We start from the raw sequence: 12,444 nt of genomic DNA, 5'->3' as shown, positions 1-12,444 counted from the left end.
GGTCAGTGCAAGACTTGACAATGCAGACAAGTTTCAGGTAGAAGACTGTGACTGCTTTGAAACGCTAAAACACTGGAATAGAGCACGACCAGCTGCTGGCCGTGTCGCCGGCACCTCGAGCGTTATTACTCGTCACTAGAGCTGATAGGAAGCACGCTAAGCTGGTGCTGTCCACCGACCAGGTCAGTGCTAGACAATTAACAATGCAGACAAGTGTAGAAGAATATGTGACTGCTTTGAAACGCTAAAACGCTGGAATAGAGCACGACCAGCTGCTGGCCGTGTCGCCCGCACCGCGAGCGTTGCTGCTCGTCACTAGAGCTGATAGGAAGCACGCCAAGCTGGTGCTGTCCACCGACCAGGTCAGTACATCATCATCATCATTTCAGCCACAGGACGTCCAATGCTGAACATAGGCCTCCCCCAATGACGTCCACCAGGTCAGTACACAGGACCTAAAGCTGCTGACGCGGCGACTAATTCACTGTTATGTAGGTGACTTTACTTTGATGCGCTTTACTGGGAATAACAAAATCTGGATGCGGGCAGCGCAGGAACTTTAAATCCTTGGGCTCCCCCAAAGGCCTCCGCCTTTGTCCAGCAGTGGACTTCATTTGGCTGAAACAATTAGAGTAAAGGAGTCGTTTGAGTTAAGCTGTTCCACTTCAGTGTAGTCTTAATATCACTGCAACCGGTTTCGACCGACCGATCGCCGTTGCCGGTAGCTATGTTACAGCAATTAAAAGTCGCTTCCTAGTCTTGTATGTAGTTACTATTGTTTCGTTTAAGGGTTAATACGCCTTATTTCATTAAAAAAAACTCATAAAACTCATTTATTTTTACAAATAGACTTTTAAAAGCACTGTTACACGTCCCAGTATTAACCAGTGCTGAGAAGAAGTAGCGCAAGAAACTCAGTCACTATTGTTGTCACATATTGTCTTAACCAACCCTTCCATTTCCAGGCCTACCAAATCGCGACGCTGATCAAGGACTACATCGAGGCGGTCCGCGGGCCGGTGTCGCCGGCGGCGCCGCCCGCGGCCTCCTCGTGACATCCGCACGCCTAGTGCCAGTGCTTCCACGTCAGGCAGTAGGCCGGCTGTCAAGGCCGGGCCCGCACGGAGTGAACGAATGAACGAACGGAACGTAGTCCGTTGAATGGTTCCGTTTGGCAGAGCGGGGGAACCACACGTATAGGTTAAAAAGGTCACGTTTTTATTTGAAGGGATATACTACTTATAGGTTCAAAAATCTCAAGTCAAGGTTTCTTTTTTGCGGGAAGAACCTACCGAGTTGAAAAAGCAGATTTTAGGAAAAATTCCATAAAAATCTGCTGGCCCTTAAGAACTCGTTGGCCTGCAGATTGAAGATAAGGTGTTACATTTTAGGTCTGTATTAATAAAGTAAAGTATGTATCTGCATTAATAGTAAGATTCTGAAATTCGAGGCGGTCTTAGGTATACAGGGTGACTGGAGTAAGGAATTCAATAGAGAGAGAGAACTCAAATGAGTGCAATACGTATAAATTATTGTTCTTTTATATGAACGATAAGATACATTTTGTATCAATGATTTCATGATGATATGATCTAATAATGTAATTTATTTTAAAAAAAATATGACGATGGTTTTATAACCGATGCATTTGACTATTTATTTTAAATTATGTAATAAGTAGGTAGATAACCTAAATGATTATAAACATTGTGTTTTTTATACTTTTAATGAAATATTTTAGTTTAAGTTAAAATTGCAAATTAAAAGAAAATTTGAGAAACATACCGAAAGATAAAGCTACAAGACCGCCTGGATTAAAAAACGTGTGAATTGTGGTTTCCTACCGCTCGGCCTATTATCACAGGCGTTAAGAGCGTTAGCTCCAGTACTTAGTCACTAGTTAATCTAGGTGTAAAGTTAGGATAGGCAAATTTGGAGCTCGCTCGCGCGCCTGCGTCGGAACAGAAACGGAGAAGTAAATGTCGCTGGAACCAGTGCCGTAACTAGTCTTTTATGCGCCCGGTGCGAGAAATATAAAAAAATGTAACCTTTTTGAATAAAAAGTAACCTTNGGGGGGCGTGCATGAAACAAAACTAGATACTGGTCGGGTCATTTCTGCGCCCCTCCAGGGTCTGCGCCCTGTGCCTGGGCACCGCTGGCACCGCCCTAGTTACGGCACTGGCTGGAACACGACCCCGTGCGAACGCATGCGGGTCACGGAACGACAACGTCGCTCTTTAGTAAACGAAAACTTATTTTAATTTTATTTATTAGTTAGCAAAGCATATCAAATGAAACGGTCAGTCTACATTTACTTCACAACACAAACAGGTAGCGAAGTGGCGTTTGGTTTCGAGTGCAAGAATGGACGATTTCAGTTGCCAGAAGACGGGGAAGCAAAAATAAACCATATATTTCATAGTTAACAGTGAATAGTTCAGCAGTTTTAATCCATGTTTAAAATAAATTAAAAATTATATTCCGATCTAAATAAACTTTAAATGTTATGTCAGTGTCAGTATTATTGCTGTTAATAAATTAATGTTACATGTAATAATGTTGTGGGATAGTCTTATCAAACGTTATGAATGTTAAGATGTTTCTCGAGTTAAATATAGAGTAATTTAAATTATAACAATCTTATTCCCCTCTTTAGTCTGTGGTACTTGTAAGATCTGGGTTGTAATGCCATTTCAATTTATGCAATTTACCATGCTGGAACACGTAAAATATTTGGAACAAGTTTAGTAATAATTTGGCAATCAATACAGTTGTCGATTCGAATTAAAATGGCAACACAATCTACTTAATTACTAAGCCAATCCCAATATACCCCTTTTGCCTTTCACATAGCGTATGTTTTGCTTGTCTTTACTACTAAATATACGACATGTGTGTTAAATAGTAGCGTCCTTACATTTTAAATATAGATTTCCCTCAATAAAATTTATATTCTAAATCTTTTCCTATGTTTAATCATGTTGTCATTATCTTTGCTCAAAAACACTCTTCCTTATTACCTTTCCATAATATTCCTAAAATCTTGTTTTGTGCCTTGTGGAGAGCTGAAGTAATAATGCTGATTTAAGCTCTATCTTTGTATTTTTAAGCAAATTATTTCTTCTAAGAGCTTATCAGCATGTTATTTCTAGCATAGTTAATACTCAGTGAGCGATTTGTGCAAATTTATTGTGACTGCAAAATAATTACTGATTGTTTATAACATTCTTATATCTTCTATCATGCATATTACATTATATTGCACAATGTTATGTCTGTATATTTTATAATAAAAATATATTTAATATTGTAGACATAGAATCTGAAATAATCAATGTATAAATATAATTATGTAGACAACCGAACATTATATTGTAAAGACGAATGTCTTTACGCGCATTTGTTTAAATTGTATGAAAGAAGCCATATTATAGTAATTTTTATTACTTTAGACTTATTTGGTGCTTAGACAATCACTATTTTGCTTAGCTTGTTTCTGATCTCATAATGAGTATTATTTATTTAGATGCCATATAATTTGTGTTTTAACAAGCAATATTTCATTCGATTTTATTTATTTGACTTACATAATTTAAGATGACTTTGTATATAATTGGTAAACCAAAGACTTTGAATTGTCCCTTTGGATATTATTATTACGATTTTCTTATTTATATTTTTAAAATTGAAACTTGTACATATTATTGATATGTAAGAATTCAAAAATATGCATACTCTTAATATTAGAGCTGAATTTATGAATAATATGCAAAATTTGGCATTCAGAAACAATTACTTCACAATTTTATTAATTATACTGCTTTAACATTATTCATAACATCCACTTTTCTATTAATTTACAAATCTTCATGCATTTCATACAAACAAAGACAAACAATATGAAGTCTTTTCTTGTAGCTCTATAAGGCGATTATTTGTAGAATAATTTAAGGCACTAACGAATCGAAAGATTTTTATGTAAACCACCATCACCATGTACTGCCCAAATAGACTGAAAATGTCCAAATATTTTATTCTTTTTGATGAATTGTTTTTGTTACATTTGTGTATGGAATTTTACCCTATTATTTGAATGCCAAATAAATGATTACAAATAATGAATCATGTATTATTTTATTCCTTTTTACACTTAATGCTATGAGTCTTACAATTTATGGAGGTATGCATTATATTTTACTGTGTAACAAGTCCAAGGTAGTCATCCATCAATGTTCCAATAGCAAACTGAAATGAAAAAAAGAAGTCATATTATATGATACAAAAATGATGACCAGAAAAATGCTTTTTAGAAAGAAAAACAGTACTTACAATACCCGTGGCATCAACTCTTGTGCCCACAATCTTCAACCGAATCACATCTTCCTCCTGAATTACATTGTCTTCTTGCTTGCTCTTGTAGCAGGGTGGATTGACATTAGGACAAAACTCCATGTCAGCTGGTATGGACTAGACAACAGGAAAGAATTAAATTAGAAAACTTAAATCAATAAATTGAGCCCTAGCCTTGTGGTTGTGATTCACATATTGGAATAACAATAACCACCAGAATTACAAGTGTTGCTTAGTTTAGGACTAGATTGAGTACCTAGTGTAATAGGTCCAAGTACTATTAAAATATTGATGAAGACAAAAAAATAAAGATTAACTAGGTATGTCAAATTAAAGTTTTTCAAAAAGGAATTTCTTACTCACATGATGAGAAATAAAACAACTCAATGGGCCGATCTGAGCAAACATTCCCACCTAAAACAAAGAGAAGTTCATGAGCTAAGTTGTAACATTTCATAACACTATTTTATAAATGAACTGTATAGTGCACTTACTTTATTCACTTGTGTAACAATAGCATCTAAAACCTCTCCCTTGAAAGGCCGAAATACAATAGCTTTGTATTTAACAGGATACACCACAAACCCTTGGCCTGGCTGTATTAACCCCGCTCCTATGCTATCTATTGTGGTCACAGCTATTACGAAGCCATACCTGTAATAAACAATCTGTAATTAATGCAATGCAATTATTGAGAACGATGATTAGCTATTAAAACGTATCTTAGAAGTAGGTAGAAAAAGAACCCCATCTTAGCAACTACTAAAAAAGTAACCTAAAAGAGTAATATTTTAAACACCAATTAAGTACTTACTTTCCTGTGCATGTTCCTTCAACTTCAGTATACAACTTCTGCTTCACTGTATCCAAGAGCTGGGGTCCGAAATATCTAGGGTGTAGAAGTATTTCGTGTTCTAAGGAGATCTGAAAGATTTTGTTTACATCAGAAGCTGTGTAAAACAAATTTGATTTTGGTACAGCAAAGTTCAATAACTTACGTGATAAAACATGATGGAACATAAACTAAAAGCACATTTCTACAGGAACTACACAATAAAAATAATTAAAACTAATATTTTATTAAAAATTTCCTCAAAAATTACGAAAACAGCGACGACGCCACTTTCAGTATTTGACAGTTAAATTGACAGTTTTATTTTACCGATTCAAGCTCTCTCTGTAAATTTTTATTTTTTTTTTTTTTTTAATGGCAATCCGCGCAGTAATCTCTCTGTAATTAAGAACTGGCAACATTAAATTTGCTGTACTTTAACGCTATCTACATTCATTCAATTAATAATTCAATTGGACTGATGCAATCGATTATAATGATTGTTCATCATCTTAGTTCTAATTTACTTAAAAATGTATATGATTTTAATCATAAGCCATTTCATCTACTCATTAAGGATAGAATAACAATAAAATCAAGAATTTAAGTTTAATGCGGTTTAATGACATAAATAGGCTTTAGTCTGTGACACGTCGATCTTATGCAATACAACACTAGTGATTACTCAAAAAATGCCAAATGAATGGCCCATGTATCCTGTAATCTGATTGTGGTAGAAAATGGCAAAAACTTACGATTATTTATTTAAATTACTCTTGATAGGTGATTCCGGAGTGGGTAAAACGTCTATACTATTTAGATTTTCAGAAGATGCTTTCAATATATCATTTATATCAACCATTGGTAAGTGCTCGTAATTTTTATCAAAGGTTATTGTCAGATATCTTCTTTTTTTACGTATAATTTGTCATGAAACAGATTTTTTGTTTCATTGTTCTCCGACTGCTTTTTTGTGTGGTGATACATGAAGAGTGCTACTCAACGGAAAGGGTGCGGCGCTGTGATAATGTAGCCCTTATCGAATTAAATGAATGAGCTCTTCCATGACATCATACAGACTAGCTCTAATTAGTGAACTCACAAAATTTAACAAGTGCTTCTTGTTTCCAGGGATCGACTTCAAAATTCGGACAATAGACCTTGATGGTAAAAAAGTAAAATTACAAATATGGTAAGAATTCTTTTGTTTGTGTTATCAATCCATAAATTTATTGGAAGCTATTATTTTAATCATAAAATCTCCCTACAGACAGTAACTGTTATTATTTTTGTAAATAATAAATTCCATTAAATTCGATGATAATAAATTATATTTTTATCTAAAAGGAAAACAATACATAATAATATGCTATAACAGTTAATATAGTTCTTTAAATTACTTGTTAAATGTGGTTTATTGTTATTATTAGCAATTTTAGTAACTTCCTACTGGCTCCATTAAAAATCGCAATAAAAACAAATGAATTGCAGATGGTTTTTAAATCATCACAGTAAAATAATTAACAAAGAAATTGTGTTTATTTTATAGGGATACAGCAGGACAGGAGCGGTTCCGTACAATAACAACAGCGTACTATCGAGGTTCAATGGGGATTATGCTGGTTTATGATGTTACAAATGAGAAAAGTTTCGAAAATATTAAAAATTGGATAAGAAACATTGAGGAGAATGCAAGCGCCGATGTGGAAAAGATGATACTTGGAAATAAGTGTGATTTAGATTCTAAAAGACAGGTAAAAATCAGCTGATTTTGTATTTTATTAAATAATCGATATTGTAATTCAAATTTTATTATTTATCATAAAACTAATACTTTATTTTAGGTCTCAAAAGAACGAGGAGAACAATTAGCTATAGAGTATCAGATTAAGTTTGTAGAGACGTCAGCTAAAGACTCATTAAATGTTGAGTATGCATTCTTCACGCTAGCAAGGGATATCAAGGCCAAGATGGAGAAAAAACAGGTATATTTTACAGTCATTTCACTTTACACGATTGTCATCAACATGGTCTATGATAAGTGATTGTAATGTACCGGACAATTGGTTCAAGGACTAATTCATAAATGCTAACTATTTGTGGTGCCACCTACGAATACATTTGGTAAACAAGCCACAGAAATAGAGACATCACTTGAGTGAATTAAAATTTTAAAATGTTTTGAAAATATTTACCTTGTTCTAAATAATTTTTTGTAATGTGGAAATGTAAATATAGTTCAAATCAGTCCTTTTTTCATTCAAGGTATAATTATTTTTATATTTAAACTTTATATAATATAGATATCAAAATTGAGAAACATCTTAGTTTACATTAATTGTGAATTGAACCAAATACTATTTAATGAAGTAGTTATTAACCCTAAATATTCTTTGTTTCATGGCTCTCTATATGAAAACAGAAGGTAATGAGGTTTGCTGTGTTGTTGTTATGACCATCTACAGATTGTCTGTTGTGTAATGTGTTGTTACGTGTTTATTCATTCATGACATTAGATGCTATTGATATTTATTTAGTTACCGAAATGCGTCATTTTACTTACACGCACACGGGTCGATGCGGCCACCAGTGGTCACACCGACCCATTTGCGGGCATCTAATCAGGCTTCTTGAAAAATTAGAAGCCCAAGAAGATAACTTCTTAGGGAAGCCATAAAGCCATTCGTCATGCTTAGCTATATACTTAATTGTCATTTTCATTAATATGACCAAAAAAATAATAAGTCCTAATGTTTGATGCATGTTCATGTTCATTTACTGTTATATTGAGAAAGCTTTAAAAATACTGCTGCATTGTGTGCTCCCTTTTTACCTACCGTACAAGAAATGAGGAACCTGTTTCTAAACTGTCAAAAGATAATTTTGGTCTAAAATACCGATCGTTTTCGATTATATCCATTCTATTTTCTTGTTCAAACCAGTGGGATGATCTTGTGGTAATGTAGTGGTGCTTGAATGTTCAGGAAGCAAGCAACCCGGCGCCGCGCACCGGGGCGCACCAGCTGCGCGCCAACGAGCAGCAGCGGAAGCCGACGTCGTGGCTGGCGCGCTGCTCGCTGCTCTGACGGCGCCCCGCCCGCGCGTCCCTCGCACCACGCCACAACACCCTACTCTAAAGTGGACCGTAAACGTACCCACCTCTACTATATTTTTCGACCTACAACTTTTTGACTGGTGCATCGACTCCTGAAGGGGATGAGACTTGCTTTTGTATTTTTATATCCGCGATTATACCTACTTTGTCTCTTAGTTAATGATCGAACAGTATTGTGTCGTAAATTACATGTACATTATTTTAACATCTGAAGTGACGATTCATATTTTTAGGGCGAAATTAATTGGTGTTTATTTTTTAAATGGTTTCAATGGATATTACAATAGATTATTATTTAGCTGTACTTTTCCTTTGCAATTTTAATTAAGATAATTATATATATTTTATTGTAATATATACTATTTAATTTGAATAAACAGTGCTTTTTTTACAACACATTTGTTTTAGTCAAGTGCAGGGTTTTTTATCTCTAAGAAATGATGATAAAGCACTTTGATAAGAAACTTTATTTTCCAACAGTATATACAAAACAATTTTTGATAAATGGAAGTATTCCTAGTTGAAGAGTACCCAAATCATTACATTTATTGTAGCTCATTTGGTACAACCACTATGAATTTAAGTAACAACTTATAATATAAATAAATGCTTTCATGTTGCTTGTACTTGCTTAGGAGAGGATCTGAAAGGTCGAAGAGCGAGATTTTTCACTCCTACTAAGGCACTTTTCGATGCAAATCCGAACAACTGTATAAATTTTTTGAGACTCAGAACTAAAAGTTCTGCTGTGAGTTGAGAGCCTTTCCGCCAATAAGTAACGTAAACAGGGAGTGGCGGCAGGTTATCAGACCAGACTCCATTGCGGAAGCTTTTTGCTCTGGCTTCTGCTGACAACAGTGCTGGAGCTAATTGTGACTCGATTGTGTTTTTCTTTATATTTTGTGGAACGGAAGCCTTTGCAAAGCCAAGTTCAACCAATTTCTGCCCAAGATCAAAAGTCTCCACAGATTTTGTCTGAAAAACATAACACAATAATTAGTAACTATCTTATTTAGTAAACATACACTCGACATCAAATAAATCGCACCTCCCGCGACAAGCACTTTCAAACGTATGCATCCCCACTTCCCACCAATATTGGCACCATTTAAAAGCCTAGTTCTAAACTTCATTTCATTAAAGGAAAGGTTTTTACCCCAAAAATGTGTCTTTAGAAGGATCCAGAGTCACTTCTTCAAAAAATAGGTAGTTACGCTTGAGCCATTTTTTATGACTATAAAACTGTTAAGTTGGGATTAATCGCTATCCATCTGTTAAAGAGGATACGTGAGATCATTATTTGGTTTTATAACCATAAAAATTGGTCTAATTGATCCCAGAGGTGAGCCCAAAGTGAGGTCTATTTTCAAGTCACATTTATGGTATATGTTAATCTTTTATTTAGAAATGAAATGTGTTTTTCTTTAAGGATATTTATTGGGCTTTCAAATAACATCAATATTGTTGGGGTACCATTATTGTGTCAGAAGAAAATCTTTAAAGTTCGCGTCGCGGAAGGTGCGGTTTATTTGATGTTGAGTGTACATATAATATCAAATACAAAAATATTTAATAAGTACCTTCGGTTGGGGTAAATGCAATAAAACAGTGGAGACTAATGTATCCTTGTCTGTGGCAATGGGTTTCAAAGTCACCTGTTTGCCCTTGGCCACACATTCCAGCCAGTTCACTGCATTTCCACTAACAATATCAACACCCCACAGCTGCCAAAAAAACAAAAGCAATTTTATTATTACTTTACATAAATCTATATGAATTTTTAAGAATAAACATATAACAAGAATAAGAATAAACATATTTTATGATGAACTTTGCTACAAACCTTTACTGGCATTGGTGGTTTGCTGGAATGCCATAGAGGCAAGTATATTGGTGCCCGATGGTCAACCAACAAACGCATTGGAGTATGCTGCACTCCCGTGTACACTCCTCTGAGTGGCTCATGGCTCCGCAAGAAGTGCTCCGGTATCTTGCTTGCATTCGAAAACTTGCTAACCTAATTTCAAAAAGTATTGTTAAGTTATGTAATGGTCAATAAACCACATTAAATCCAATGAAAATAATCATTCATTACCGGACGTATCTTATGTATCGACACAGCTAAGCCAGCAGTTGCGAGAGCATAGACGGCTATCTGTAAACCAAAAAAACATTCATAACAAGATAGTCTATCTACCTACATTAATGTAAAAGTATGATAAATTTATCTTACGTTGACACCACGGTAATCCTGCTGCAACAAATTGGTTAAGCTGTAAAAGAAGCCGTCTCTTCTCTCAGACATCTTGCTATTTGATATCTGACCAAACTTTCATAATTTATAGAAATTAGCTCATCAATATTTCCAGATTTGAGGAATTCGCATTACGAACTTTTGTTTGACAATTATTGACATTTGTTTTCTTGACAAACAGCTGTGACGACTTTCAGTGTTATCACGTAAAAAAACATGACCCCGACTTAATAGTGATGTGTCTAGGCTACAAAACAATGTAGCTCAGAGCTCAGTAAGTTTAGAAATTGTAAAAAAAAATATAAATATCAAACGGCGTTTTCACTACAGAGGCTCTGTGAACTTCATGATTCTTGCTCTAAGCATTCTTGTAAAAAGGTAGCGCGCAGCAAGAGTTGAGGCGATCAATATCCTGTCAAAATAGAACAAAATGGATTGGCTCGCTCGACACTCGACTAAACGATTTAGTAACCTACTCGACTAAATTTTTAACATCGGACACGTTTAGCTACTAAATAAAATACTCGCTACTCGATCGAGCTCGACTAAATTATTTGTTGACTAGTGCGAACAAGGCTTTAAATAAGCTAACTAAACGCTGTTAATTTTTGTGCTGGTAACATTGTCATTCCACGTCAACCGACATCTGACAGTTGCGTGTTGTGTGAGATTCGAGTTGTGTGGTTGTACTTTTTCCAAAATGATTACCGTACTAAATACTATTGATACCGGCCATGAAGATATGATACACGATGCCGAATTGGACTATTATGGATTGCGGCTAGCCACCTGCTCGTCAGATAATTCAGTAAAAATATACGACATCAAAAGTGGTACCCAAACACTTGCTGCCGACTTGAAGGGGCATTTCGGACCAGTGTGGCAGGTTGCCTGGGCTCATCCTAAGTACGGTAATCTCTTGGCTTCGTGTTCATACGATAGAAAAGTCATTATATGGAAAGAGTCCGGCGAATGGACCAAGCTATACGAATATACTGGACATGAGAGTTCGGTGAACTCAGTGGCGTGGGCACCGGCAGAGTATGGCCTGATACTGGCTTGCTGCAGTTCCGACGGCTCCATATCGATCATCACTAATGTGCTGGACAGTGGTAATTGGGATGTGAAGAAAATAACAGGTGCTCATGCTATTGGCGTCAACTCAGTCAGCTGGTGTCCTGCAATATCAGCAGACTTGAACTTAGACCCTCTCTCCAACAAAGATGCACCCAAGAGAATAGTATCTGGAGGATGTGACAATTTGATAAAGGTACAGATAACTTAGTAACATTTATTATTATTACTCAGTTCCTGTTTATTTTTATTCACAAGTTTTAGTTATGTTGCTAATACTTGAATATTTTTTGTGTATTTTAGATTTGGAGAGAGCAAGGAGACCAATGGATAGAAGAGAATCGCCTTGAGATGCACATGGACTGGGTCAGAGATGTAGCTTGGGCCCCCTCTCTTGGATTACAAAGGTCTATGATCGCCAGCTGCTCACAGGACAAGCGAGTGGTGATCTGGACTAGCGATGACAATGTTTCATGGACCCCCACCATTCTGAATACTTTCGATGATGTTGTTTGGAGCTTGAGCTGGTCACTGACCGGCAACATCTTAGCTGTCTCCGGAGGGGACAACAAAGTAAGCCTCTGGAAAGAGAGCCCTGACGGCCAGTGGTTATGTATAAGCGAGGTAGCCAAAGGATTAGGCCAGACCCCCAATGAAGAAAGAAGTACACTTTAAATTTATTTTTGTTTCTTTAATTCTAATTAATTTGTGTAATTATTTTGAGTTAGTATCTAATATAATTGTAAAATATACATTGTGATTATTAAATTCTTGTTTTATTTGTTGTTGATGTAGATCTATATTTGTGCTAAAAAAAT

General features: G+C 35.6%; 5 protein-coding genes across 6 annotated transcripts in view; 3 read left to right on the top strand and 2 right to left on the bottom strand.

Moving 5' to 3' along the window:
• Positions 1–2,065, top strand: part of Myo81F (unconventional myosin 81F) — a 113,771-nt gene extending 111,706 nt beyond the window's left edge. Inside the window, exon 39 of the mRNA XM_028311074.1 lies at positions 966–2,065. Within this exon, the coding sequence (XP_028166875.1) occupies positions 966–1,055 (90 nt within the window). The 3' untranslated portion in view covers positions 1,056–2,065. The remainder of the gene's footprint in view (positions 1–965) is intronic.
• Positions 2,066–3,342: 1,277 nt separating this feature from the next.
• Rpb7 (DNA-directed RNA polymerase II subunit RPB7) lies at positions 3,343–5,490 on the bottom strand. The gene is made up of 6 exons (XM_028311073.1): positions 5,350–5,490; positions 5,166–5,275; positions 4,846–5,005; positions 4,715–4,765; positions 4,331–4,468; positions 3,343–4,246 (listed from the first exon to the last, which is right to left on the bottom strand). The coding sequence occupies exons 1-6, from the start codon at positions 5,359–5,361 to the stop codon at positions 4,196–4,198; spliced, it is 522 nt and encodes a 173-aa protein (XP_028166874.1). The 5' UTR covers positions 5,362–5,490; the 3' UTR covers positions 3,343–4,195.
• A 332-nt stretch (positions 5,491–5,822) lies between these two features.
• On the top strand, positions 5,823–8,518 carry Rab8 (RAS oncogene family member Rab8). Of its 2 annotated transcripts, XM_028311060.1 has the most exons (6): positions 5,823–6,047; positions 6,315–6,375; positions 6,733–6,937; positions 7,028–7,168; positions 7,606–7,608; positions 8,168–8,518. In XM_028311060.1, exons 1-6 carry the CDS (start codon positions 5,924–5,926, stop codon positions 8,267–8,269), a joined length of 636 nt encoding a protein of 211 aa, XP_028166861.1. In that variant the 5' UTR covers positions 5,823–5,923; the 3' UTR covers positions 8,270–8,518. The 2 variants fall into 2 exon arrangements, with proteins under 2 accessions (XP_028166861.1, XP_028166862.1); XM_028311061.1 differs by lacking the exon at positions 7,606–7,608 and having other exon boundaries at positions 5,824–6,047.
• Positions 8,519–8,862: 344 nt separating this feature from the next.
• LOC114357447 (uncharacterized) lies at positions 8,863–10,756 on the bottom strand. Its single transcript, XM_028311059.1, has 5 exons — positions 10,532–10,756; positions 10,394–10,453; positions 10,142–10,315; positions 9,879–10,022; positions 8,863–9,273 (listed from the first exon to the last, which is right to left on the bottom strand). The coding sequence occupies exons 1-5, from the start codon at positions 10,601–10,603 to the stop codon at positions 8,911–8,913; spliced, it is 813 nt and encodes a 270-aa protein (XP_028166860.1). The 5' UTR covers positions 10,604–10,756; the 3' UTR covers positions 8,863–8,910.
• Positions 10,757–11,192: 436 nt separating this feature from the next.
• Sec13 (nuclear pore and COPII coat complex component secretory 13) lies at positions 11,193–12,357 on the top strand. The gene is made up of 2 exons (XM_028311066.1): positions 11,193–11,822; positions 11,930–12,357. The coding sequence occupies exons 1-2, from the start codon at positions 11,253–11,255 to the stop codon at positions 12,299–12,301; spliced, it is 942 nt and encodes a 313-aa protein (XP_028166867.1). The 5' UTR covers positions 11,193–11,252; the 3' UTR covers positions 12,302–12,357.
• Positions 12,358–12,444: the final 87 nt, after the last annotated feature.

This window comes from Ostrinia furnacalis, unplaced genomic scaffold, assembly GCF_004193835.3.
Source record: "Ostrinia furnacalis isolate ACB-3 unplaced genomic scaffold, ASM419383v2 OfSCF3159, whole genome shotgun sequence".
In the NCBI taxonomy this organism is placed as follows: Eukaryota; Metazoa; Arthropoda; class Insecta; order Lepidoptera; family Crambidae; genus Ostrinia; species Ostrinia furnacalis.
This window is presented reverse-complemented; position numbering and strand designations above follow the sequence as displayed.

Excerpts from the sequence above, each read along its gene's own strand:
- Rpb7 (XM_028311073.1), bottom strand. Across the intron at positions 5,006-5,165 it reads GAAGGAACATGCACAGGAAA|GTATGGCTTCGTAATAGCTG; the intron begins GTAAGTACTTAA and ends TGTTTATTACAG. Across the intron at positions 4,247-4,330 it reads GAGTTGATGCCACGGGTATT|TTTGCTATTGGAACATTGAT; the intron begins GTAAGTACTGTT and ends TTTTCATTTCAG.
- Rab8 (XM_028311060.1), top strand. The coding sequence starts at position 5,924 with ATGGCAAAAACTTACGATTATTTATTTAAATTACTCTTGATAGGTGAT. Across the intron at positions 6,048-6,314 it reads ATCATTTATATCAACCATTG|GGATCGACTTCAAAATTCGG; the intron begins GTAAGTGCTCGT and ends TCTTGTTTCCAG. Across the intron at positions 6,376-6,732 it reads AAAGTAAAATTACAAATATG|GGATACAGCAGGACAGGAGC; the intron begins GTAAGAATTCTT and ends TTTATTTTATAG.
- LOC114357447 (XM_028311059.1), bottom strand. The coding sequence starts at position 10,603 with ATGTCTGAGAGAAGAGACGGCTTCTTTTACAGCTTAACCAATTTGTTG. Across the intron at positions 10,454-10,531 it reads AGGATTACCGTGGTGTCAAC|ATAGCCGTCTATGCTCTCGC; the intron begins GTAAGATAAATT and ends TTTGGTTTACAG. Across the intron at positions 10,023-10,141 it reads AACCACCAATGCCAGTAAAG|CTGTGGGGTGTTGATATTGT; the intron begins GTTTGTAGCAAA and ends TTTTTTTGGCAG.
- Sec13 (XM_028311066.1), top strand. The coding sequence starts at position 11,253 with ATGATTACCGTACTAAATACTATTGATACCGGCCATGAAGATATGATA. Across the intron at positions 11,823-11,929 it reads GATGTGACAATTTGATAAAG|ATTTGGAGAGAGCAAGGAGA; the intron begins GTACAGATAACT and ends TGTGTATTTTAG.